This window comes from Puntigrus tetrazona, chromosome 9 (genome assembly GCF_018831695.1).
Source record: "Puntigrus tetrazona isolate hp1 chromosome 9, ASM1883169v1, whole genome shotgun sequence".
In the NCBI taxonomy this organism is placed as follows: Eukaryota; Metazoa; Chordata; class Actinopteri; order Cypriniformes; family Cyprinidae; genus Puntigrus; species Puntigrus tetrazona.
In genome coordinates this window covers 13,343,419-13,371,173 of record NC_056707.1, presented here as the reverse complement: position 1 = coordinate 13,371,173, position 27,755 = coordinate 13,343,419, and the positions used below count along the sequence as shown (strand labels likewise).

At 36.4% G+C, this 27,755-nt stretch overlaps 3 protein-coding genes across 15 annotated transcripts in view; 1 reads left to right on the top strand and 2 right to left on the bottom strand.

The window, feature by feature from the left end:
- Positions 1 to 246: 246 nt before the first annotated feature.
- Positions 247 to 8,108, bottom strand: asb18 (ankyrin repeat and SOCS box containing 18). Of its 4 annotated transcripts, XM_043248868.1 has the most exons (6): positions 7,411 to 7,537; positions 6,201 to 6,316; positions 1,838 to 2,105; positions 1,144 to 1,657; positions 869 to 982; positions 247 to 681 (listed from the first exon to the last, which is right to left on the bottom strand). In XM_043248868.1, the coding sequence occupies exons 2-6, from the start codon at positions 6,286 to 6,288 to the stop codon at positions 496 to 498; spliced, it is 1,170 nt and encodes a 389-aa protein (XP_043104803.1). In that variant the 5' UTR covers positions 6,289 to 6,316; positions 7,411 to 7,537; the 3' UTR covers positions 247 to 495. The 4 variants fall into 4 exon arrangements, with proteins under 4 accessions (XP_043104803.1, XP_043104801.1, XP_043104800.1 ...); XM_043248866.1 differs by lacking the exon at positions 6,201 to 6,316 and having other exon boundaries at positions 7,411 to 8,108; XM_043248865.1 differs by lacking the exon at positions 7,411 to 7,537 and having other exon boundaries at positions 6,201 to 6,892.
- Positions 8,109 to 8,258: 150 nt separating this feature from the next.
- cops8 (COP9 signalosome subunit 8) lies at positions 8,259 to 16,423 on the top strand. 2 transcript variants are annotated; one of them, XM_043248869.1, is made up of 7 exons: positions 8,259 to 8,418; positions 8,759 to 8,829; positions 8,917 to 8,965; positions 9,046 to 9,178; positions 13,932 to 14,039; positions 14,146 to 14,208; positions 14,963 to 16,423. In XM_043248869.1, the coding sequence occupies exons 1-7, from the start codon at positions 8,347 to 8,349 to the stop codon at positions 15,040 to 15,042; spliced, it is 576 nt and encodes a 191-aa protein (XP_043104804.1). In that variant the 5' UTR covers positions 8,259 to 8,346; the 3' UTR covers positions 15,043 to 16,423. The 2 variants fall into 2 exon arrangements, with proteins under 2 accessions (XP_043104804.1, XP_043104805.1); XM_043248870.1 differs by lacking the exons at positions 13,932 to 14,039; positions 14,146 to 14,208; positions 14,963 to 16,423 and adding an exon at positions 10,940 to 12,348 and having other exon boundaries at positions 8,260 to 8,418.
- A 6,177-nt stretch (positions 16,424 to 22,600) lies between these two features.
- The window catches only part of LOC122351698 (collagen alpha-3(VI) chain-like), an 88,313-nt gene continuing 83,158 nt past the window's right edge, over positions 22,601 to 27,755 (bottom strand). For 7 of the 9 annotated variants that reach the window (XM_043248955.1, XM_043248958.1, XM_043248957.1 and 4 more), the window contains 8 exons: positions 27,479 to 27,559; positions 27,124 to 27,198; positions 26,689 to 26,769; positions 26,393 to 26,467; positions 25,195 to 25,380; positions 24,773 to 24,835; positions 23,477 to 23,665; positions 22,601 to 23,380 (listed from right to left, as the gene is read on the bottom strand). In XM_043248955.1, the coding sequence (XP_043104890.1) occupies positions 23,340 to 23,380; positions 23,477 to 23,665; positions 24,773 to 24,835; positions 25,195 to 25,380; positions 26,393 to 26,467; positions 26,689 to 26,769; positions 27,124 to 27,198; positions 27,479 to 27,559 (791 nt within the window). In that variant the 3' untranslated portion in view covers positions 22,601 to 23,339. The remainder of the gene's footprint in view (positions 23,381 to 23,476; positions 23,666 to 24,772; positions 24,836 to 25,194; positions 25,381 to 26,392; positions 26,468 to 26,688; positions 26,770 to 27,123; positions 27,199 to 27,478; positions 27,560 to 27,755) is intronic. The other 2 variants (XM_043248960.1, XM_043248959.1) reach the window with 2 other exon arrangements.

Sequence of the window (27,755 nt, the reverse complement as noted above, 5' to 3'; positions counted from 1 at the left end):
CAAAATGAAATAATACGTTTTTATTTAGTCAAGTTATTAAAAAAAATACATCAAAACAAGTGCAAGGTCCACAGCGTTTTGCGTGACAGCAGCTAATAATCCAATTTCATGCACCGAGATCGATAAATATATCTCTTTCTTTACCAGAATTACTTATTTCTGACCAGTTCATATAGCTGTGTTGTGAGTATACGCTTACATATAACACACTAAACACTGGAGAAATAAAGAAAGAAATGACAGATATTATTTTAAAAAGATATTATTTTAATGACTGACAAAATCATTTCTTAATGAAATAATATGCAATGAACGTTAATTGAGCTGCAACTGCAACACAAACAATAAAATATCTTGTAAATCTATTTACACTAATATATTAGGTTATTTATATGAAAACAGGTGGAAAAAAATAATATAACTGTATGGTGACATCTTCGTCAGAGTGTTACATTTCTTTGTGCTAAAAACCCTTATACAGTATCCTAAAGGTTTCTAGTCAATGTACCCCTCCGGTTCCAAAAGAAGATACTGTTCAAGAGGTTTGGGTACGGGGAGCCTGGGAATGAATGAGCAGCAGTTTTTTCCAAACTGTTTCCTCAGTGCAGACCGACACAGATGCTGTAAACTACGTGGTTTATACTCCAGTGCAAAGAGAGACTCGTAAAATGTTCTGTGAAGCTTAAAAAAAAATAAATTATATAGTACAATAATTTCAACAGCATCAGCATGCATTGATTTATTCCAAAACTGATTGTAGGCCTTTTATCCTTGTTTTGTTACACTATTTTTGAAACATTATTGCTACAGTGTGAATCATGTTCTTGTAGTGAATGCAAATATCTTTATGAAATGATGAAAGACTTACATGAAAAATATCTTCAGGTATAGCCTCCACCCATTTGGAGGTCACAGGAACAAGTGTGTATGAGTTAAACAGGATTTCCACCGTTTTAGGTGCTTCTGCGCAGGCTGTTAATACCTTAAAACCAAAAAAAAACATGAATGGAAATATTTTTTTTGCCACCTGATCATACCACACATCAGATATAAGAATCACGAATAAGACATCAGCAAATTAATAAATGCTTTTTATTGAATAATGTTTAATATATAGAATAAATCTATTATCTTAGTTTTCACCTTCAGCAATGCTTGTGGCCAGACTTTAATAGAGCCCCGATTTAACAAGGTCTGAACAACCCTGTGAGGTTCCCAATCTTGCCGAACCACAGAGCTTTGTAGAACACTCGATAATGGCGAACATCCGTTATAGTCAATGGCATTGATATCAGCCCCATGGTCCAGGAGAAGCTCCACCAGCTTAAGCTGAACGTTGCGGGCTGCCTTGTGTAGAGGACTTCGCCGTTCTTTATCAGATGAATTAATCTTAGCTCCGTAGGCCAGAAGGAGACGACAGATCTCCAGGTATCGTTCATCTTGACTTTCATCTATCTTTTCTGGGATGACTCCACAAACCACCCCCAGTGGCGTTTCACCTGAAGAGTTGCTATGGTTCACACAGGCTCCGAATCGTAGGTACAGCTGTGCATGATGAGGCAGGCCATGTCTAGCTGCCACATGCAGAGGTGTTTCATCCTCTTCTTCACTGGGAGAGTTCACTTTGGCACCATATCTCACCAAGGCTTTTGCACATCTACAATAGAAATTGTAAACAATTATTAATTTGTTGCTTTTTTGCATTACAAGAGATATGTAGATTTACATCGGTTTGACAGTTGCATTAACATTTTTACAATTACTTTCAAATTATACCTGTGATTATATTTATTATTAGATGTAATAATATATAGTGTATTATGCAGCGTGATAATACTGTAGTGATTGTGGTGTTCTGCAGAGATGTAAGGCAGTCAGTCCCTCGTCTGTCATCTGGTTAGGATTAGCTCCGTGTTCCAGCAGCAGCTCTACACATTCGAGGCTGGCGTTTGCACAGGCCTCGTGAAGTGCTGCTTTTCCTCCTGCGATAAGGTTGGGGTGTGCTCCATGTTCCAGTAAATATAGCAGACATTCAGAGAAACCTTGTGCAGCAGCAATACACAGTGGGCTTGTCAGTTCTCTTTTATACTCCAAAGACCAAAGACCTAGAATAGGAAATACTGTAGGTGTCATACTGATGTGTTTAAATAACTGAACAAATCTTTAGTAAGATACTTATTTAATTTTTTTTTGAAACACTTTAATTAAAACTTTAAACTTTTTTTTTTTTTTTTTTTTACTCAAACAAATACTGTTCTTTTGAACTTTTATGGTACTTTTATGAAAACGTGCATTAAGCAAAGCAGCATAACTGTTTCAACAGTGATAATAATAATAATAATAATATAGATTTTAAAAGGCTCGGTAAAAGAAAAATAAATATATAAAAGATAAATGAATAAAAAAAATCCAAATATACAAATCAAATCAAAATTTTCCAGAACAGCAACATACAATTTTCGCTTTTTCTCTATTATTAGAGAATAAACTCAATCTTTGTTTCATTTATCGATACAGCACAAAAAACGAACAATCTTTTTCAAACACCTCCAAAGTTTCTATCTCACAAATGATTGTTTTTACCTGAGGGTCCAAAGGGGGTGTCTGTGTGAGCTTGCCATTCAAGTTCCTCACGGCTCACATTGTAAAATACATCAACATCAATATAGTTCCTTTTAAGGAGGTTACGCAGCCCTCTTGTGTCTCCCTTCACTACAGCTCTATAGAGCCATAAGGAGCGTAAATGAGCTCTTTCCCAATGATCCTGTCCTAACTCAGAGTTATCATCCAGCAGAGCCTGCCATCCATTCAGCTGCACGGTGGAACAGAGGTTCTCAAAGCGCATAGTTCTTAGCATCCTCTTACCTTTTCAAATGGCTTAGGCTTTCAAGGACTTCAGTTTATATAGTGCTAGTCATGTTTTCCTATGGCTTCAAGCACTTTTTGCCTCTATTTTTAGAAAGCCATTGTTCTCCATCAGTTGGTCATAGCTTACTGGGGCCATTTTTAGTTGTTGATGTATGAGATAGATGCTAAATCCTTTGAGCTTCTAACATCTATGCCCATTTGTTGCCTTTTGTTTTATTTGAATAATAGACCTGTCTTTCACGGACATTTAAGACAAGCTCTATTGTTAAACGGATCAGATTTTATATGCTGCTTCCTTGTATGCTAAAAAGTGCCTGCAGTGTCACACGTTAGATATTTACAATACAAGCACAGAGTTTAATTGCAATGGCATAATCTCTTGGTTGTATGAGATCATTCATTTTGCGGGCACACCAGGAAAATCTTTATTGGAATCTGCAGAATGAGTCGTAGGGGTGTTGCATGGAGACAGACCCAAACATCGACTCGCATCAAGGCTCTTGAGTATTGACCTGTGCATGGCATTTATATGCACGGAAGATTACCACAATCCCTTAGAAATCCTGTGTCAACTCCACACAGATTCCTCACAGCAGTAATGCTGCATTCGCCCACCGATAGTATGAAGCACAATGCTGTGAGTTAAGTGATAAAGGACTTGTAGAGCATGGCACATTTAGTCTATTTTAGAAGACACAAGCTTTGTTATCCTTGCATGAAAAGCTTCAGTATGTCAGTATGCTTCATGTAAGACGCCTGTCTCATCTAAAGGGAGTGTGGGGAATGTGCAGGGTGTTTACTAGCAGACATGCTGTCCATGGTAAAAGCCTGGATTAAAACTTATATGTCATACATCTCCAGTTGATATCCAACTTTACAACTAGTCATTATCAAAACAGTTAAATTTGATTGGTCACAATTTTTTTTTATATTCTGTGATAATGAAAATGTGATAATGACATTTTAAAAACTACATATTAAGAACAGCTTATCCAAAAATAAAAATTCTGGCATACTTGCCCATTCCAATATAAACCCATAAAACTTTCATTCATCTTTAAAAATTACATGAAGATATTTTTTTAAAGAAAACATCAAGCAAGTATTGTTGAGCTTCTTCGTACAGTGCAGAAAGCTTTTAGACTCCTTTACATTTTTGAGTTTATGTTGTTAACTTGCAGCCTTATACTGCAATTGTTATTTTTTTCTCATTATTTTACACTCAGTAAAATATAATGGCAAAGTGAAATGTCTATATATTTATTTAAAAGAAAAAAAAAAGTAAAAATCACATTTACGTATGTATTCAGACCCTTTGCAACAACACTTGAAATTTAGCTCAAGAGCTTATTTCTTTTGATCATTGCTGAGATGTTTGATTGGAGTTCACCTGTGGTAAATTCACTTTATTGCACATGATTTGGAAAGGCTGCACAGCTGACAATGCATATCAGAGTGAATTCCAAGCCACGTGGTCACAGAAACAGATCTCAGAAAGAGGACTGTATAGAGGCGCTAGGGAAGGCTACAAAAGATTTCTGCCAAAGGTTCCCAAGGGCACAGTGGCTTCCATAATACTCTAATGGAAGAAGTTTGGTACAACGAGGACCCTTTCAAGAGCTGGTCACCAGCCAAACTGAGCAATTAAAGGAGGACTGGTGACCAAGATCCTGATGGTCACTCTAGTTAAGCTCTTTGATCATATGTTCATACAGTCCTCTATGATCATATGATCATAGAGCTGAACTAGAGTGACCATCAGGATCTTGGTCACCAGTCCTCCTGGAATGAATGACAAACATCACTGCAACACTCCATGATCTGTGGCAAAATTCAATCCTGTCCTCAGTGAAGACACATGGATAAACACTTGGAATTTGCAAAACAGCACCTAAATCACCCTCAGATTCTGTGAAATAAGATTATCTGGTGTGATGAACCTCAATTCTAAGTTTAACCTTTGATTAAGATGTTTTGAGATGTTCTCAATGAAAACCTTTTATACAGTGCTCAGAAGATTCCCCTTCCACGATGGCAATGACCTTAGCACACAGCCAAGGCAACACATGAGTGGCTTAGGAACAACCGGTCAGAGCCATGACTTGAACCCTGTCAAACATCTCTGGATAGACCTGAAAATGACTGTCCATTGTTGATCCCCATCCAACCTGACCGAGCTAATGGCAGAAAATCCAGACACACTATGTCATACCCAAAAAAACTTGAGGCTGTAATTGCTGCCAAAGTGCTTCAAATAAGTACAGAGTAAAGTGTCTAAATATTTTAGTTTTTTATTTAATAAATATACAGAAATTCAAAATTTCTGTTTTCACTTTGTCATGTTGCGATATGATGTGTAGTTTACAGAGGAAAAAAGCAATTTAAACAATTGTAATATCAGTCTGCTACATAACCAAATTTAAAAAAAGTGAAGGTGGTCTAAATATTTTCTTATTGCACTGTATGTGATTTGCTTAATATACAGTGTGGTCTTTTTATATGGCAGCCATCCAGGGAAAACATGTAACATCCATTAAACATTTCTTTTGTACAAAAGGTTTTTAATATTGTAGTTTCCCCCCAATATTAAAATATTCAAAACGTTAGGTGGAGCATACTTTATTTATGTGTGAATAAATGCATTTCTGCATAAATTAAATGTCTCAACTAAGTAATGTGGGTTTTGTTTAATGTGCTTGAAACAGTGGTGCCGTTTTATAAAACCCTAAGGTATATCTAGGCATTGCAGGGGTGGGTCGGTTCGCCCTAAGTTTAAATCTAACGAACAACCAGGGTATGGCAAAGAAAGCTGTGCCTGGTTTGGAATAACATGAGGATGAGTAAATGATTAGATCAGTTTTTGTTTGTGGGGTGAACTACCCCTTTAATATTAGTATAACACAAGTTTTATCAAACTAAACTAACATTTGCTGGTGGACAGCATGCTTTTGCTGTTCCACTAGTCCTGCACAAAACAAGCAGTAGATCAGCAGAGCTGTCACGTCAAGCTATTTTAGAAGTCTGTTAAGTGCACCAGGTAAGCTGTATCCCATTCTTGCAACCAGAATACAACATATGCTGCATTTCTACAGGATATTGAAGCTCAAGAATATGGTTGATATGAATATATATAGGAGTATTTTTTCATTTTAACATTTTCTTAGGCTTTATGTTTACTCTAAAAAAGTCCTGTCTGAAAGATTTTGAATGCACAAACATTAGTGTATGCATTTCTGGATGCATTTTCAACATGATGCTGATTCTGAAATTTCTTCCCTAGACGCACATTGTTTCATTTTAAATCTCAGTCCTATTCATCAAATCTGACTCACCCCGTTTCTGAGCAGTCCACAGCAGTTCGTCGCTCTGAAATTCAAGAACTTCGTTCAGTTGCTCTGGATCAGAGAATCCATCCTGCATGTCTCTCCAGTGGTGGGTTAGAAGGTCACTGAGAACAGGGGGACAAAGGAAGTCCATCCCTGGCTGTTTATAACCCTTGTTCTTTTCTTTCCTGACACCCTGGCTGCTGTCTAAAGACGACCGCCTTCTCTCTGTCAAGAATGTAGCCTTTCGACTGACAACACACGCCCCACTGCCTTGGGAGAGCATGGCTAATATTGACCTTTCTACTTCTTACCTGTCTGATTTTATGGCTATTTATATCATCAGTGTTGCTCTATATCTTGTATTTTTAGTACAAATGACATGTGATCAGCAGGGTAATTGCATGACAAGGGGGCCTTGATCATTGTTTTCATCAACAACACAGAGGCTGAGTGTTCAGAGAGGTCAGTTCAATAAATATGCCAGATGCACAGCTGAATGGAAAGCATTGCTGATGATATCACTACTGCACAAGCCAAGAATAGAATCAGACTGTCCATTTCAACAAATCATGAGGTGCGATGGCATTGTCCTCCAATCACAGCTGACCAGGAATCTGATCCTCAATGGTGCTTTACATTGTGACCTTAATTCCAAAAGTGCCCTGAACTGTCGACTGTAATTCCAGTGAGAAGTGAAAGGGCATCAGCTTCTCCTTGATGCAGACTATTTAGTTTATTTAACATTAACTGTGCTGATCACTGGATTTAAGTCAAAACTATTTGTTACACATAGGGCTTTAAGGTTTAAATTTAAGGACTAATTTAAGTTAATGGTATATTGCTTTATATTTTACAATGTGGGAGTGAACTTTAGCTTCTCAGTTTTAGCTTTGGTTGAAGGTAAATTCATGTTGCATGTTTGTTCGCTGCATATTTTTACCACATTGTACTACAAAACAGCCCTCAGTTTAATAAAACCCTCAGACGGTCTGGGACCTGTAACAATTTCACACGTGAAAGGCGTTCCCTGCTGATAACGATTTTTAAAAAGTAGGGTTCTATATAAAATAACACGCTAAATAATTTTTGAATATTATTTTTTGTGTTAATAGATATGCTAATTCTGAAATTACATGTGAAAATCAAACCAGAAACATTTTTGCATTTAATCACACATTTTCCAGCATCAGCCAAGGCATGTTTGTGTTGTACCTACCCAAAAGTACAGCTGGGGGGAGCTCGACATCAGGGTCTTTCATCCAGTCATCATTTGACAGCTCTATGATGATATTTGGATTTTCTTTGCTTGCCTCAGTGAGAAGGGTCTGCACATACGTAGAGTCCTCTTTACATTGCGCTTCTTTAAGCGCCTTAACGAATTCTGATTCGACAGGGTAATCTAATACAATGTCGTCTGACATTGTTTGATAACACTGTCAGTAGGTTTTTCCCCTTTCACACTAAGCTGAGACTGTAATAAGTTTCATATGTGGCGCATCTGTTGTTGTTCTCTGTGGTTACATCTAAATATAGACAGGTCCAACTGTAAGTCGATCTAAATGTTTATAAGACTGGTGTGAGCATTTACACTGCAAACCCACTGTCAAATCTAGTTTTGTGCGTCTTCAGAAAGTCTTAAATTGACAAACTCCATGTGTAAGCATAGTTGTACGAGTAGGATCTGATTTAGGTGATGTTTCTAAATACAGTGCTATAAGAGGTGGATTATAGACAGTGAGAGAGGATCTGTAGACATGCTCTTCTCACTACACATAAACCTGGCGAGCAGCTGGCCAGCAGCACCAGAACACTCAATCAAGTCAACAATATTATGCTGTTCTGAGAAGAGTAGATCTGCTGTAAGCCTCTAATCTGCCCCGTACTGCTTTAACAGAACGCTCGAACAGGTTTTAAAAGAGCAACTCTTTAACCTGCTAAATACGATTCAAATTAGGCTCCTGTACCTCCCCACATTTTGTTTCCCAGCTATAGGGTCCAAAATAATAGGTAATAGATTAGCTATTCCGCACATTTGGAAGTGGCGTCGCGTCGCCTGCTCTCCGGTCCAGCAGGTGTCAGGGTGGAGTCGCAGAGCTAGAGCAGCCGCGGGTTTGTTTTCCTTAGCCGTTAGCATATGAAGCTCTCGTAAAAGATGCCCGTGTCTGTCATGATGGCTGAATTTGATGAAAAGCTGCTATTGCAGTTTGAGACCCAAGAGCTGGAGGTAAAGACAGACCGAAAGATTTGTATATTAATGCTTTTATTCCGTGGATGTTTGTTTTCTGTTAAATAGCTACTGTAACTTGGTTGTCAGCTGAACAACACTAGTCATATAAAGTCAACTCTAGGCATAAATATAAGATAACATAAATAGAAATGTGTTTTTGTTCTTGCGGAATGTAACTTATGTGTAAGTGCATGTTAGGTTTTTATGTGTAGTAATAATTTTCCTTGTGCACGTGGGTATCTGTTATTGTATAACAGGCATGCTTTTCTGACTGACAGTTTATATGTAAGTTGTTATATTTATCTATTTAATATTCATAGTGTATCTTATATCCTAGGCTCCTGGTGGCATTGCTACGCCTCAAGTGTATTCCCAGTTACTAGTCCTGTATCTCCTGCACAATGATATGTGAGTGTGTTACATATGTATATTTAATGTTAATTAATATTTATATTTTCAGATGGTTCTCTTATAACATTTATTTTCCTTATGCAGGAATAATGCCCGATACCTTTGGAAACGGATACCACAGGCAATCAAAACAGTAAGTTTTACATTTGGATCCTGTTAGTCTAACATAAAGCAAAATTAATTTCAAGTCTCTGATACAGATTTTAATTACAGGCAAACCCCGAGCTGGCTTCTATATGGGCCGTGGGACAGCGTATCTGGCAGCGAGACTTTCCAGGGATCTACACAGCTATTGCTGCTTACCAGTGGTCTGAAAGCATTCTCCCTGTGATGGAAGCTTTAAGAGGTACTGAGATTGTGTGGTTTGAGGTTTATGCTGTATTTTATTCTGTATTCATAAAATGAAATGTATAATGAAGTGCCATATAATGGCCTTTTGAAAATTTCAGTTTATGTATTTATTTATTTATAGAATATATATTTATCAACCTTCTTCAAGTAAATGTTTCAGTAATGTTTAAGTAATAAATGTTTAAGTAATTAATTAATAGGTGTTAATAGGTGGAATCAGAAAATAATTTAAAATAAATAAATGCTCAAAATTTAAAATGCGGGACAATTATGGGTAAATCTTTTCAAATTGTTCATTAAAATCTTGTTCTTTAAAAAAAAAAAAGAAGAAATTTCTCCTTCAGATTTTTTTATATAAAACAATCTGGGCTGTTGATTTAAAAATTTGTTTCCAACAAATGCCAGTATGGGGTAAAGGAGAGATCTGATTGTGCCCAACAAATTCCTAGACTGATTCAAAGGATAGAATTTTCTATTTCTATTTTTGTAATAATTTTATTTATAATTAACTACATGGCTACATTGCTTTTGCTTGGATTTTTTTTTGTGAGAAAGAGAGAAATTCCTGACAGAACTCATTCTTGTCAATCAATCCTCTACTTCAAGTTAATAACTGTGAAATTTGGTTTGTTTTTTGAAAAATACTTAAAATTGAATGTTGTTCTGTGTGATTAGCTTTCTCTTTTACAATGATTAGAATGTGTTTAGTCACCATTGAATGTGGATGGATCGAAAAAAAAAGGTTATATTTTATCCTGGGAAGTAGCACATATCTTGCTCCCAGATTCCATTTGAAGTGGTTCAGCACTAAATTTAGCTCAGCATATTCACAGGCCAAGTGCAAATCCTTTTGAATGGACAATTAAAGACTAGGAAGTTACTTTATCACTACTTTGTCATTTTCTTGTTAAAACGTAAGATGGCAACAATTGCTTTGCAGTCTCTTGTACTTATTTAATATAGTGTCTTCAGGGATCATGCTAAAACACAGCCTTCATTTGATCCCCACGTGCCAGGCACCTGACCCACCCAGGCCAAGGATAGGTTAAAAATAACCCTTTCCATGTGTTCATGGGTTCCCTATGTACTGTTTTTTAAGACATCAACAGTTGTTCTTTACAAGCAAATACTCAATAATATTTGTACAATTATTTATATATAAAAAAAGAAACATTTTGAGTGATTTGTGAGTTGTTCCTCAAAATTAAATATTCTCAAAATACAAGAAAAATAAAAAGAATGCTGTAGGTAAATGTATGTTTTTTTTGTGGTTGTTTTTGGTATCTATTTGAGGTAGTAGAGCTTAGTGTTTTATTCCTCTGAAAAATATGAATTACTCTGTGCAGGATAGAAACTAGCAATAAAAATTCTGAGGGTGTTTTGTAACGGTCAGGGTTTATTTTCTTGACCTGAAACTTGTTTGTCACCCCTCCAATATTTCAACATTGAAATCTCACTGTACAGGATAGGGTAGGGGTGTTATGGTTTCATCATGACACAACACATGGGTTTAAAGGGGTGGGGGCTTTTGCTTCTCCAAAAATGAATCTTGAAAACAAGTGGATAGGAATGCGTACTCTGATTGGTCGGAGGAGTGGCATGTCATCCACTGGCCGAGGGTAGTATAAAGACCAGGGCCACTTTGCCCCAGAACAGATCTGACAACTGCAAGGAATCATTTACTGCTGTACCGCCTTTTATTTTAATCTTTTTGGGGAAGACAGCCATTGAAGTCATACAGCAAAAAGCTACAAAGTGACCATTAACATGGACATTCAGCGAACTTCCTCTTTGTTGGGGTCTCCTGGCTCCATGGAGAGCCTTGAAAAACAACTAAGCTGCCCGATCTGTCTGGACATGTTCACCAAACCGGTGGTGATACTACCTTGTCAGCATAACCTGTGCCGTGGATGTGCTAGTGATCTTTATGACTCTCGAAACCCTTATCGTTTCTCCGGTGGTGTCTTCCGGTGCCCCACTTGCCGTTTTGAAGTGGTTCTTGACCGTCATGGCGTTCATGGACTTCAGAGAAATCTTCTAGTTGAGAACATAATTGACATATACAAACAGCAGCAGGAAGGTGGGAGTGGTGGTGGTGGTGGTGGCAGCACCCCAGAAATGCAGATAAAACCTAAAAGCTCTAAAGAACCAATGTGCCAAGAGCACGAGGAAGAGAAGATCAACATCTACTGTGTGACTCACCAAGTTCCCACTTGCTCTATGTGTAAGGTCTTTGGCCAACATAAAGATTGTGAGGTGTCACCACTTGCTAGTGTCTATCAGGCTCAAAAAGGAGAGCTGAGTAATGCCATTGATGGTCTTGTAGCAGTTAACGGTCGCCTTCAAGCTTTACTTAACCAGATGGAGGAGGCCTGCACAGCTGTTCAGGACAATGCTCAGCGTGCCAAGCAAAGGCTTGGTGAATGCTTCGATTCCCTGTATGCAGCCTTGGAAGAGCGTAAGAATTCCCTCTTGGAACGTATAAGCAAGGAGCAGGATGAGAAGATAGCTGCCCTCAGGAGCCTGGCCAGGCGTTATGGGGATCGTCTTCAGGCAGCCACAGAGTTGACAGACACAGCAGTGCAGGCTCTGGAGCAAAGCGGTGCTGCAGATTTCCTGCTGGCCTCCAAGAACCTGATCACCCAGACAAAGGATGTGGCGAAGAGCTCATTGGCTGAAGAAAGGCCTGAGCCAGGCTTTGAAAAAATGGACCATTTTACTCTGGATACAGAACAAGTGGAGACTTTGTTGTCCAAGATGGACTTTGGAGGAGATGAAGATGAAGAATTTGAAGATGCTGAAGATCAGGAAGAAGAGTGAATGGGAATAGTGGCATAGAGCGCAAATAGAATGTGATGAAGGACAAAAAGATCAAGCAAGGACAATGGCAATGAGAAAGAAGGTTTAATGTTTGTATATCACTGCTAAGCAGTGTCAGCATTTCAACTTGTATGATTATAAGAATATTTCAGAAAAACTAGGTGCCATTTTTATACTTTTTATAATGTAGTTGCTGTTGTCACTTTAGAAGTTATCTTCCTACTTTTACATGTTTTACTTAGCATTGTTGGTCACAGTATGTGGTTATATAGTTCTGTATGTTCAGTTTACTCAATTGTGAACTTAATGCTTTGATATTAAATAAAATATTCAGATGTATTGAGATTTGAGTTTATTGTAAATTAATTTTATTTTGTGTCATGTACAGTACAAATCAAATGACAAATTTAAGGATCAGTTTAAATAGAGTATCTTGTAAACAGTAAGCTCTGGAGCAATTCCAAGTAAACTGTGCACTCTTTGCCCTCAACTTTCTTCTCTAGTTAAAGGCACATGCTATTTTTAAAAGGTAAGAGGATGAGATATGGCTTGGGGACCTTGGGGGTAGAATACCAGAATAGGACAGATGGACACTGCTTTCACCTCCCCCAGTACTGCCTTGCTCAGCAGCTCTTGCTATTCACGATTGCAGGTCAAGACGAGTGAGAAATCAGGAACTTGGAGTCGTGTTATCTACCATAGATTGACAAGCACTAAAAATAAACAAGCAACATACAGAAATCCTGTTAAATCTTCCAAATGCAGTTTGTTGCTTATTAGGTGTTCAGCCCAGACATATTTCACACACTGGGTCAATCTCATTTTCTTTCTGTAGAGGGCATGCTTGTATAGCATGTTCTCGTCTGTGTGTAATTTCCAAACCGCGGGCTTGTAATCACTGTTGACTTCCATGGTGTTGCATACAAGTAGCTGTTAGTAAACACTGTTGCTGTGAGTGTTGCTATTTATTTAGCCTAAAAAGGATACTCCTTTTTGCTGTAATGGAGAATATAAGTAATTTTCATTTCTTTCCTGTAAGTTACACTGGGTTAAAGGATAATGTCACACTTAACACACTAGTCTACTGCAATAATAGAAAGTGACAAATACATTAACAGAGACGCAGGGGTGCATTTATTTGATTAAAATATTGTAAAAATATTATGATTTTTAAATAACTGCTTTCTATTTTAATATTTTTGAAATGTAGTTTATGGCAAAGCTGGAATTTCAGCAAATACTTTTTATATTTGAAAAAAATATTATAATTTATATTATTGTCAACCTTGGTTAATTTATTATTATTTGGTGAATAAAAAAAACTGTATATGAATACTTTTTTGTAACCTAACTTTCAATCAAAGCGATATGAAATCACTCTATTTTAGCACTGGTCCTTCACACTTCAGATCTGAAGAAATGGGCATTTAAAGCTGTGGGAAAGTGAGAGTAAAGAGGGTGGGAAAACAACCAATAAAACACAGACCTACAACACTCATTATACAGACTTGCTTTTTTACATGTTGTTTTTTTAACAAACTAAATAGATGAGAACTTTTAGTATAAAGTTTAAAGGAAAATTCTGACATTACTTATCCTCAAGTTTTTTCAAACCTGTATCAATTTCATTGTTCTGCCAAACAAAAAGGAAGATATTTTGAAAGAAGTTTGTAACCAGGTTACAAATTTCGGTCACCATTGTCTTTCAGTAGGAAAAATACTGTGGAAGTCAGTGGTGACCCAAAACAGCCTGGTTACAAACCTTTTTGTTTCTTACACTACTTTCACTGTCACCAGTATCTTCACTACTAGTCCTTGATTGGGTGTGTGCAGCCATGGTGCAAAGTTGAATATTGAGTGAAAGGAAAGAGTTTGCGGGTGTGTTGAGAGATTGCCACCTTTTGAAGAATGCTTTGTGTTTCTTCTAGAGTCCACCCGTAGGAGGGCATATGGGCTGGTAGCACAAGCTTACACCTCTATCAGTGCAGAGGACTTTGCTGCGTTCGTGGGATACTCTGTAGAAGAGGCAGTCAAAGGTAAATAATCTGAGACTTCTGCAGAAACAACAATTTACAGGAATATTGGTTTAGAGATAAATGTGAACATCCTTCATATAAATGTTTGGTTCTGCTCTTTTTAAAGGTGTAGTTAGCCATGGGTGGCAGGCAGATCCAAACACCAGGATGATCATGCCACAGAAACCAGGTGGGGGCACTGTTTCACTTCTTATTACCAATAAGAACAGATGTTTTTTTTTTTTTTTTTCCTCTCACTCTATGACTCATTCCTCCATAAGGTTTCATTCAGGGCCCCTCTTCTGTACAGAGAGCTTAACGGTTCTGCATGTTTTTTCATAACAAGCACGTGAATTGGTGACTTCACTCAGACTCCACTTTCATCCTGCTCTCATGTTTGTTGCTGATTTGCTCTCACAGTTTCTCAAAAGTTCTTTCGTTTTTGCAAAGGGCAAAAATTTCATTAGTTTTTTTTGATCACCTTATGCTCAGCATTCTTTGTGTTGTTGTGTTTTAGTGCACTTTAGTGAACTTTTTATGTGTTTGCCTGTAACCGTTGAGAACTGTTTTTACGAGACACATTTATTCCGAAAGCACAGGAACACGCAGCATCTGGGTTTCTGCACAGGCCTCGTGAGACAGTGCAGATGTCTGTAATACATTTAAATAACTGATGATTGAGAAATGATTCCCAGTACTGATGACCTGCAGCTTTCACTAAAAGCAGCTGATGTTTATTAATTCAACACGGTTGCCATGACATTTTTCTTACTTGCATAAGCTGTTACATCTGTAACGGACTCTGTTGTGCACATATTCTTGTTCTATGTGCAACTTTGTTTACATTCATATGTCTGTGTGTTATAGAGCAGTTCGTAGAGGACTTGAAGGTATCCCCTCTTCTCTCATGTTTCTCTTCTGCCTTCCTTCCTCTCTCTCTCCAGATCCGCCCCCGGTCTCTCTGGTTCCAAACGAACAACAGCTGGCCAGACTTACCGACTACGTGGCTTTTCTTGAGAACTGATAAGCACTCCATCCTCTTCCATCCTCTTCCTCACCACCTTTTAGATACTCAGTTTTATGGAAGAAACCTGTGGTGTCCAGGATCCTTCACATACATTCAGTGATGGAGCCACCATCTTTCTTTTGTCTCTTTTGGTTCTTGAACTTGTCACCCTCAGTGATGTAGAAAAGTTTCCAGATTGTCTACTTTGGAGTATGACTTTGCTGTCAGTGTTGTAAATTATTGTCTTTCGGCATAAATACTTAACTATACGACATTATTCAGTCTTTTGTGATGTTACAAAAAATTGGATCCTAATTTCATACTAATAAAGACAAGTATGCGATTTAGGTTCAGGATGGTTTGGACTTCCATTTACGAATGTTGTACAAAATTATGATCATATAAATTTTGGCACAGCAGTCAAAATGGCTTCTTCTTGCAAAATAAACCATGGTCATATTACTGAAACCATGCATTCAATTATGCATTATGTAGACAATATTTTCTTTTGTTGTTGCAGTGAGCAAAATGTTATCATTTTAAAAACCTCTAAAATCTTCCAGAATAATAGGTTTAGGAAATGTCAGTTATGAAGCAGGAATAAAGGAATATTTCAGTTTATGATAGCTGGTAAAAAAACCCCTAAAAAGTCATTCTTAGCAAAGGTATTGTTTACCAGTGTGAACAACTGACAGTTCAAAGCAGCTTATTTTGGGAGGCGCACAGTTGTATTTAAGATGTTTTCCACTGTCTGACAAGTGTTTTGTTGACAGTGCATTTCTGTCTGTCTGCTGCTCAGATGTTATGCACTGCCTCCTTGGTTTCTCACGCAGAGCGGATTTGAGAAAGTAGAGGAAACGTACCAGCTGTTGGCCACTGTCACATCTTTTCAGCTTGAGAATAAAAGTGCGATCCATATGGTACTGTGAGAATGTTAACTTCATCCATTTTATCATATATTTGTATTTGATTTTTATTTTCCTGTCTTGCATTTGCTCTTCTTTTTCATTTTGAGGTTGCACCAACCCGGTCCTATTCAGTGTTTGATTCCGCAGATATTATTATTATCTTGTTTAAGTTTCCCTGTGGTTTAGCATCTTGTTTAAGATCAGCTGGCTGTCTGACACTTGACAAGTTCACTATTTGACCTTATCTGACATAAAACCTTCAAATTTTACTTCAGTGCCGGAACCGTTATGTTTATACTTAGCATATTTTATTTCTGAATATTTTACAGGAGACTCTGCTTCTAATCCTTTGGACTTTCCAACATAATCCTGCAGACATCAGTTTAGTCTATTCTCTAAAACAAAAAATGCTGGAATGTTGACAAGCCTCATATGGTTGTGAATGCATTTCCTATGAGGTGAATGCATTAAACCTGCAGACCTTGTTTTAATTTTTACTTGGACCAGACTAATTTCCTTTGATTTTATATTTCTATATTATATCATATGTCATATGCTTTAACAGTGTAAGTCCAAAAAAACCTTCAAAGGACATATTTGGTGATCTGAGATCATCATTGACTTTACGCTACATCAAACAGTAATAAATGCAGACCAGCTGAACTGAAGTCTTTGACATCAGTAGCGGTCAGGGGTCACAGACACAGGCTTTACTGGAGCAGCTGAGGTGCGCGCGTTTAAAACCGTTGAGCCATTCGTGAGGTCACATATGCACTCTAGAACATTTAAAAATGGGCGTTTTTTTGCTTGTTCTTTGAATTCTCCTTGACAAATGGTAATTCAGCGTTGTTATGGTAGTGTTTTTTTCTTTGCTTTCAAATAAAACAAGGTAGGTTTACAAAAACCAGATCTTACCTCTTCTTCAACAGATGTTCGAAAACGCTAATGAGTTCGCCTTTTGCAAGGGTTAAGGGTTATGTCTGTATCCCATCATGCTAGATGCCACAAAGGTGACGTGCAAAGGTGAGCAGATTGCAAATCCTATTGCATCTACCTAACTTATGTAAGCTACCCCTCTTTGAAAAGATTGTCGTATTTGTGTCTCACAACGACATGAAGTTTAAAAGTCTGGGCACGATCCTTTAGAAAATGTTTAAGCATTTGTAAAAGACTTCTTCAAGTTGTGAAATAGCTTTGTCTCCTTGTGCAGAATTGCAATATCACGCATTTTCTGCATCTGTTTAAAATTTTGCTCTTGCCATCCCTCAAATCTGAACTTCTCTCCAGCACTGTCTTTCTGTTTATGGACAGAGAGCGTTATGAACCATTAAGGAAGAATGGTTATTTGTCAAAACACAGAGTAATAGATTCATTGAATTTAAATAAACAAAACTCCTGCTGCATGTGAAGGGAAAATGTTTCCATGTGGGTGGATGAGTCATAGTTTTTTTTTTTTTTTCTCAACCTATGAAGTATTACAACTGTGTGTGTGCTTTTGTGAGACAGAGAAGTAGTGTTTTGAAATAAAATATTCAGAAGAAGCTGTTTGTTCTGACTAATTTATGGTGTAAAATGTTCTGTAATCTTTGAAGATTTTAGAGTTAATTGTTGTCAATGATTCAGGGGAGGGTAGACGCCCGTAATTAAAGAATGTGCAATGCTTACAACCTCATTCAGTTAAAAGAGTGACTCATTTAATTTGCTCCACATGGAATTCCCTAATTTAGCTGAGTTTTGTGTATTTCACATGTCCTGTTTGTCAGAGGTGGATAACACTGCTTTGTCATTATGTCTGTGAATGTAAACTACGGAAGCAATCGGACCAACATGAACACCAGCGCACCACACATGAAGGTGGCATCCAATACAACACACACTGCAGTCCATATAGCAAATGTTTTAGTGGTAAGATGAGCTCACAAGGATTAAAAACAATCCTTTTAAGACAGTCAAACAAACTGCAGCTGCTTTTTATTTGGCTTCAAGTCGTTGTGAATTTTAGTTCCAGTATTTTGATCTTAGATAAAAAAGGAAAAGATTTATCTTCTTTCTACAAATATCTATTGTCATTGTTTTCTTTGCGCCTTGGTTTAGCTGTCATCCAAGATTGTATCGCATTCTTTATTTATTTATTTACATGCTATGTTTGTTGAAGTTGTTCAGCTATCTGGGTGTTCCAAGTACTTTATACAACCTGTGTTTTTTGATTACAAGTTGCATGGACACTGTACTTATCAACTGTGCTGCCTGGAGAGCTGACCTGAAGTGGCCCAGCCAACAGGAAAAATCTCATTTACAGACATTTCGGGGCCCCTGCAGTTATGCCCTGTCAAACAGCTTGTTTCAGGTTTAAACATTGCGAATGTCATATTGGGCCTATAATATATTGTAAACAGTATAATATCAGAGTTTGATGACTTTCAGTGCTTCATACAGCGATATCATACATCATCCAGTGTGTCTGGAATGACATGAAGAAACAGAACAAACTCAGACAGACTAAAGTCACACTAAAACGGTGGCAACGTCTGTAATATGTTCCAAGGAACCTACCTTAAAAACTACAATACTGTTAAAAGTTTTAGGCGCTTGTGTAAAAATGCTGTAAAATCAGGATGCTATAAAAACAATGCTTTTAAATAGATTTTCTTTATCAATTGACTTCAATTTGGTGTGACCACCCTTTGCATTTTTTTAACCATTGTGCTCTTGCGCATTTGTTTTTTTGTAGGTAGCTTTGCAGCTAGGTTTCTTGAAGCATCTTGGAGACGTAGTCAGTAGCTCAGTTTCTTCTGTTTCTTTATGAAGAGATCAGGGGCCAGTTGCATGAACTACATGCTTATTTTCCTTTCTTTTCCAGTACAAATGAAATTAATCTACATTTACATAACTGAGCAGAAAAAAAGTTATTACCTGTCTTAAAATGAGATAACTAACTTTTTAAGACTAGTCTAAACAAATTTATGAAACATATATATATATACACACACACACACACACCTAGTACAGTTTAGTATAAATGTGCATTATTCAGTTTCTAATATTCATGTTTTAAGTGTAGATAAAGTGTAAAAAATCAAGGACAGACTGTCAGCATTATAATTAAACAGTATTTATTGTTCAGCAGAGTGTTGGGTGATAGCAAAAAAACCTGATGAGAATAATGAGACTTCTCATTTTCAACACTTTAAACATTACAGAGAAAGTTCTTGTTATTTCAACCTGCCACTGTTCCATAAAGCTTAGAGTACTTTTCCATGGGCTTTAAAACCTAAACACGTACAGGCCAAGAAATTACATAATTCTCCCTAGAAGCTGAAGTTTGTCAGGATATGGAAAGGCAGATGTGCTAAACGCTCAGCCAAAGCAGCCAGAGTTCTCATTACAATTAGCTCCACACATTTCCTTGTTACTTTTCCATTCCAATCACTGAGATAGAATGGGTCATTAAGAATAATCAGTAGCACAAGAAAAAGTGTATATTTCAAAATGATTAACCAGAAAGGTCCATGCTTGCATGTGAAAAGTACAGATATCTGTGGAGAATATCATTCTGGCCTGCCTCACCCTGTCAGTGGTCATGTTGGACCAAAGAATGGGAGCGTTTGGTGTCTCATTGCTGGCTGACTTGCAAATTTTTCCAGACCCAAAACGGAGGCAGATGAGAAGCATCAGGATGTTAGCAGTCAGTGGAAAAAGCCCTTTCCCATCTTTCATCTGGATCAGGGGGATGTCTGTGGGTTGAGAGCTAATCAGTGTTCTGGGGGTATAAGTCTGAAAATGAGTGTGGGATGTGATTTTGGTTATGCTGAGGTGGACATAATAGAGATGTTCACTAAATACATGGACAGTTATGTACAGCTCTGTAAAAGAGCAAAATATTCATTTTTCCTTTTTTAATATTTTAAAATTAATTTAACAGAAGCCTATCCAATATTAAACGGGTTCATATTATACCATTCTGTCAGCAGATTCTTCAGAAAGACTAATAGTGATTTCTAAACAGCAAAAATAAATGGTTTCCATCTATGGTATGTATCTTGATATACATTATGTTTATGCACTCATGAAGTAATGTTTATTACAGTTTAATTAAGGCACTTTGTCTTTCAGTGGAAAGGCAAACAAGCAATCTGCTGTAATTTTTTTTTTTTTTGCATTCAAACATCTGTTTATCATGATTATGATCAAAGACTATTTTCCTCAAACCATTTCATCATTCAGAGAGAAAGGAAATGAGGTAAAGCCAAAACTGTAATCTTACTTTTATTTATTTAGGTTTTTCTAATTTTAACCTTCATATTGAACTTCAAATAGATTTTTGAACATCTGGTTAGTTAGAGTATAAGTTGTATTAATGTTAAATAAGAAAATGAAATTTATCAAATTAGTGACTACAAATGTATTTTTTTTTCTGTTTGATTTGTTTTTGCCTCTTCACACTAAATGCAAAACAAAAAAGCGTAACAAATTGCAGACGAATCACTTCACACTAAGGTGCCAATGACAAATGCGGTGTCAGTGCCATCAAATGCTTGGCTCCCACGATCAAGACAAATGGAGACAGTTTTCCCTTGTGATGCAGCATGCAGATAAATTAATTGGACTTATGGTGAGCCCTTTCATGATTTGAAATATATGGTTGGTTTTTGTTTTTATTGCACCCATGGAAAGCCAAAATGCCATTATGATGAGTCATACAATGAGCCTGGGATAAACTCACAAAGCCACAGAGCAAAGGAGCTTGAACTTCTCGTCTGAATTATTTTGAAAAGAACCAGAGGAACTATGCATTCTCTTTTACTTACACAGACATCTGAACTGTATAGACCTTTTTGTAATCCCCTGTTGATATTCAGAGTGTAGTCATATCTGCTTTAAACTGCTGTGGATCTTTTCCCCACTTTGTATACACATGAATCCTTCTTTTTTTCCCACTCCTTTTTTGAGCTTGTTTCATGATGCCTTAAGGTTTTTGACTGATATAAATCTCTACGTAAACCCCCCTTCCCCCAAAACTACCAGGAATGACAGTTTGAAAGATCAGTATTAGTAAGATAATATATGCATGAAATAAAAATTTAATAGCTATTTTTAAAGCACATCTGAATGTTTATGAAAAAGGATGCAGGAAAAATAGTTTGGTCATTTTTGAACGCAATGCTACTGGTCTAATTGGATTCAATAATCTATGCTAAATTATATGCTAAAAATATAAATTATTAACTCTATAGGGGAGTTGGAGATTCTATTTCCAAAAAACAGTGGAGGGCTCCTTTAAGGCCCAATTCTCACTGTTAACCATCTGTTTATTAGCATGCATATTACTAAAATATTAGGTGTTTATATTAGTATTTACAATATTAATACCTTATTCTGCAATACCATATTCTAGGTCCCTTAACCCAACTCTATATATAGACTTTACAATAAGCGTCTATATATAGACTTTTAAGTTCTGCAGGGAAAACTCAGTGAATGTGTTCCTTAACCTAAAGTGTTACCAAAAGTATATTAGCGAGAGCAACTGAAACATGAGACACTGATGATGTGGAGAACACAGTGAGTCATTGCATAAAGCCAGGAATTAAAAAAAAATCTTGGTCAAATGCAACAATATTTAAAAAATCTGGCACTGAGCTCTGCAGGAAACTGTTCGCATGACTTGAGCGTGGATGCATTTCTTATACAGTTAACCTCAACATGGGAAGGGGGCCACAAGGACTGCTGCAAATCCCACATTGCCATGTGCAGATTGTTCAGGATTGAACATGATATTGCGTATGTGCTGCTGTGATGGATTTACAAACAGACTGGCAGAGAAAAATGCAACACGTGTGCATAACAAATCAGAAGGAGACACTTTGTAAAGTGTTTATAAGATGTGTGGATTGACATCCAGTTTAAGAATGGAAAACTGGATAATTCATGCAGCACTGTACTGACAGCTGTTGGAGATTATACACTTTTCAATTTTAAGAAGTTTACAATTACTTAAATTTATGAATATGAAAGACTGGAATCGGTTTTGGAAAGTTTAATGTGGAAGTGCGACTATGAAAATGTTAGAAATTGTAATCTTTCTAAAGTGGGTCACATACAGTTCACAGTGAAATGTTTCTCAAAGTTTGTTATCTCTAGTTGCCATAGAACTTGATTTATAAAACGTCTGCTGATGAAGCCGCCTGTCCTCCCCAAACAGTCTTGATTTGGGGTAATTTCCAGTGTGATAAAAAAAGTCAGCTGTTCACAGGAGAAAGGAAATTACAGCCTCAGTGGAACAGAGGAAATCAAAAGGTTACTTCTTTTTAATATGCATAGGTTCCCGAACTTTCAACAAGCTGATTCATTTTATCTTATTTTTCAAAGTTTGAACTTATGTGTCAAGTTGTGTATGCGTGTGGGATAAATGAAAGGGACAATCTTAGTTATTGTGTCTCTAAAATATAAGCTGGCATTACAGTTTGATGTACTGAATTAAACACTATGCTTTCCGTTGAGCATGCAAAGGTCACATCTGTTCATTTATTTCTTGTTCTCTCAGCAGAAATCGGCGTGAATGATCAGTCCTAAAATTATATTCTTCTCAGCATGACTCACAGCAAGAGTAAAATCACTTTTAAATGTGAATCTTTGTAATGCATTACAAAAAGAAAAAAGCATGATCATAGTTTTATATAAAGACTATTTTATTTATATCTGCCCATTTCCAACTGAAATACAAAGTTTAAAAAAAAAAACACCACCCCATACAGTTTAAAAAATACATTCCAATTGCTTTTTGAAACCAAAACTTGTGTGTAAGGCAATGGTTCCAAAAATGCATATTTATTAAAAAAATTACTTTCTTGGTTTCAGATGATGTAAATTTGATCAAACATCAAAAAAAAATTGTTTGGAGATTTTAGAGTCAGTGGAGATCTCCAGCGATATGACCAGAAAGAGCAATAAAAATTCTTCCTCTCAAGCAGTTAAAAAAATGCTAAAAACGTAATAAGGGCTCTGTAGTAATTTAGCAAAATTTACTAAAATGGAACTAAATTGTCATGAATTGTCTCATAACTACAAAGATTTACTGATATGTTTTGATCAAGATATTTCCACAAGCAAACCACATGATTAAAACAGCGTAACATTTTTAAAAAAATAGCCCTGGACATTTACAATGGGTTTTATTCAAACCCACACACACACATGAAAAACAAAACAATAAAAAAACTGAATGTAGCACCAGCACGAAACAAAGAAACATTTTTTTAAATGTGGAAAATACTACTTCAAGGTTTTCTTTGGATCAATCCTCTGGCTAGCTCCAGTGCAGGCATCTTGGCTGTGGCTGTGCTTCTTGTTTTAGGTGCTATATCCTCTGAGTGTTGTCAGCGGTTAGCTTACAGTCTTCATTAGTTCCTATGTTTTAACTGCAGCGATGATCCCTCGTTTAACAGGTGCTGTTAAAAACAAACAAGGGTAAAGTAATGCCTTGTTTATCAGTCAATCCTTACACTAAAATGACCTTGACATGCTCTTTTCAAAAGTAAACACACCTGCTTTTCCACAAGCCTTCTCACACTCATCTTGTGTATCAAAGCGATTCGGGTTCCCTTCACATCCTCCATACCAGAAGCGGGTACAGTTTCCACTAAGTGGGTCATAATGCCATTTAAGCACAAATTTAGTACAGGAGCCCTCTTCTTTTGGTAGCTTACAGATATCCACACTGGAGCGCAGGGCAGCTGTTAGAGGATGTAATGAGGATGAGAAAATATTAATTAAGTATCGAATTGTATTATTATTAATAATACTAATAATTACTTTTCAGATAACTGCATACTCATCATTTCAGTGACCTTGGCAGGTTTGTTTTGTTAATGAGATGGACTGGCTTTAGGGTTTATTGTCTCTAGACAGTGGTGTCTCACATATACATATATAGAAGCCCTGTTGGAACGCTCCAGGTACGGACATGCACTTGAAGTCATTTACCACCATACTGTAGATTCACACAGAGCTGTTGAGCCATTGTGTGCAGGATTGTGGCATCTTTCGATTATTCATTGATTAATATGGTCAGTGACGTCAAGTCAGACCGGTACAATATGGCAGATAGCTTACGTATCACCGCCCACAGAAACAGTCGCTAAAGAGGCATCTAGGTTTGTATGTCTGTGGGTGTTTCATATGTTATGTCATCTGCAATGTGATTTCTTGAGTACATATTTTACCCTAAAAAATTATATAGCTTTATAACCCTTTCAGTTTGCTTAAGACAACATTTACATTAGGATTTAAATGCAGTTATTTCTAGGAATCATTAAAAAAGTATTGTTCAATAAGTAAAGTGATTTACATGACTTGACAAAGTCTTTAGCAAGAAAGCAGTTCTTGGTCTTCACGTGGGCCATTTTACACATTATTAACTATGACAGCATTTTCTTATGTAAACTATTGCACACATAGACATATATATGTGAACTGTTTCTATGGGCCGCGATAAGTAAGCCATCCTTGACCTCATAGTAATCACTGAATATTAGAAAGATGACACAATCCTGCAAAGAGCGGCTCAACAGCTCTGTGTGAACCTAGAGTATGGTGAATGATGTTAAGTTCACCATTTCAACATGGTGGCCACACCTACGTACCTGTAGCTGTCCAATGGGGCGTCTAAATGAGTCACGTGCATCAGGCATTATTCAAACTGAATAACAACAGTGCTATCTTCTCTGTACTGTAGCTGCTTACTGCTAAATTTTTTCATAACATTTTTTGAAACACTTCATGATTATTGAAAAACACTGAAGAAAAAAGTTTCTAGATTTTAATGTAACAGGTGGACTTACCTGGAGCTGGTGCTGGGGGTTGAACAGCTTTGACATGCTCTTCACTTGCTTTAGCTTCAGGCACTGTGGAAAAAAAAAGTACTATTTATTGTACTTTCTTTTAAGGGTGCTTAGTAGAAGGCACAAGTAGCCAAGTAATACAAGGCCAACCTAGACTTGTAATACAACAAAGATTATATTTGAGTGCTGGAGAGTTAGTACTTGGATCCTACATTACACATTATTGTACTATTGAGCAAGGCACTGCATTTAGTGTGCTTTAAATGTTTCAGTTTCATCTTGTTATGGGATTTAAGACCTTGAGTACTGTAACCTTTATACTCAGCTTTAAATATTCATGATTTTATGGCTCTATCATGAAGTTTTCATGAACAAATCAGTCGCTGCAGTGATCGGGTCAAGGGGTCAGAGGGCGCACATACCTGGCTTCATGCAGCGTTTGAGGCAATCAGCCTCAGTCTCAAACCTATTGTCATTTCCTCCACAACCTCCATACCAGAACTGTGTACAGAATCCATTCTTTCTGTCAAAGTACCACTTAGCTTGGTAATCTTTGCATGGCAGTCCAGTGTCAAAGTCAAGTGAACATGGGTCCATAAGATTGTTAACTGAAACATGCGGACAAACAAAGAGGGTTTTCATGAAAGAGGAAAGACAAAGTTAGTGTTGTCAGTAAAATGAACAAATGATTAGTTAATATTAGGTGGCTGTAGCTCATTTAGAGAAATTAGCTAATTGTTTTAATGGGTTAGCTGGATTAAAATCAAGATTATGCAAATTGTGTAATTTTTAAATCAAGCTTGAATTCAAACCGTACTGCTCAAACTTTGTTATATGTTATACCTGCAAAGGCCAAAACCACAAAATATGCTATTTATAAAGACCTTATGATTTTATTATCTTTGTATAAAGATTAGTATTATCAGCACTGTTAGTCCAAATAGCTGGTCACTGGACAAAAGGGATAGTGACCTTGTTTGCAAAAGCACTTTGAAACACATTTAGTTTTTACATGCCTTTTCCATTTCATTTGATTTATGTGCAATACATTAGCCATCTGCAGGTAATTACGGTGATGTCAGTCTCATTAACTGTGTCTGTGCTGAGGCCATTTCACGAAACTTGCTTCAAAACCCCTACAGAGTAAACCTGACTTTTATGTGAAACAACATTTTTCCCCTTTTCAAAGTAAGTATTGCACTGTGTTAGTGGGATATCAAGTTGAACGATGTCTAGTTCAATACAATTTACGTTAGTTTATTAGTTTTTGTAGATGCATTTATGTTAAAAGTCAAACTACCCTGAATTAAATGGGGTTCTCTATTACCAGCTAATGAAAACAATGATCTCATTGTTTTGCAATGCCATCCTAACAGATTTAAGAAATCATCATTTATTCTGTGCAGACATTTGATTTTCGAATTTCTAAATCACAGAAAACCTCTAAAACCTTTTTTTTTTTAAGTCCAAAAGCACTCACAATGCTGCATTCATATACAATTATTAAAGTGAAAAAGAATGTAATAGAATACCTGTCTGCTTACAGACAACTTAATGAAAAAACTGACGTAATTATTTTTAACATGCATCCTTTTGCTGTTAATCCTCAGCATTACTTACGTTTTTCTGGTTTACTTATGGGTGCAGAGGACACAATCCCCATTGCTTCACTCAGAATCTTCTGCTCTGCCATTTCTGTTGAAAATGACCAGATCTCAGTTAATTAGATCCCACAAACCTCATGACTTTCAGCCAACATTAATGCTTTGGAGAATGGGAGAATGCACTAAAATTGAATTAAAAGTGTTCAGTGTTGTCTGGTTTTGAATCCAAATGTAAAAGCTATCCTCTGCATGTTTCTCTATATTGGAGTAAAATATCCTTGTATAGATTGTAGAACAAATATTGTCACTTACTAATTTCTGCGTTAATCAAGGGTGGAGAGGGTGCAATCTCTATCACTTCACTTGGAATAAGAACCTTCTGTTCTGCTGATTCTGTTCAAAGGAAATCTGAGGTTAACTAGGTTATACAGAAATCAGTTTTCAGTCATCATTATGTTTTCTAGAGTAAATAAAAGTAATAATTTTATAGAATTTATTCAAAATTGTATTTGTTTATACAAATAGTTAACAAATATTTGTAATTAATTTATAAAATATATATTATTCATTTTAGTTTCTATTAAGTAAATAGAGTAAATTAATAGAAACTTTAAACTATGTACCGCATAAGAGCAAGGTTTATTAAAAACAGTATTTCCTCTTCCATTATGGAAAGAAAAATCTGGTGAGTATATATATATATATATATATATATATATATATATATATATATATTCTGTCACTTACTAATTTCTGATTTACTCAAGGGTGGAGAGGGTGCAATCTCTATCTCTGGAGTAAGAACCTTCTGTTCCACTGATTCTGTTCAAAACAAATTGGAGGTTAACTAGATACTGGAGAAGTCATAGATTTTAGTCATAAGAAATGCTTTCTTATCAAACTTTAAACTATGCGTACAAGATCTATCAACAAAATAAATAAATAAAAATAAAAAAGGAATTATTTAATTATTTTGTTTTATTCGTTTATACAAATAGTTATTCATTTGCACAAATATTTGTAATTTATTTATAAAATATATATTTTTCATTTTAGTTTAGAAACTTTATTAAAAAGTCTCCTGTTATATTTTGTCACTTACTAATTTCTGGTTTACTCAAGGGTGCAGTGGACATCATCCCCATCATTTCACTGGGATTAAGCATTTTTTGTTCTGCTGATTCTGTATAAAAAGACACATCTGAGAATAACTAGATCTAGATAGAGCACTTGTCTGGTTTCGGTTTAAAGAATTCTTATTCTGTACTACCTTTATGTAACAATACAAAAGCTAGAGTCATAAAAAACACATAGCTTTGTTATACTATAGTATATAAAATGTGCAAAAAAACCAACAACCTGACATCTGAATCTGTGAA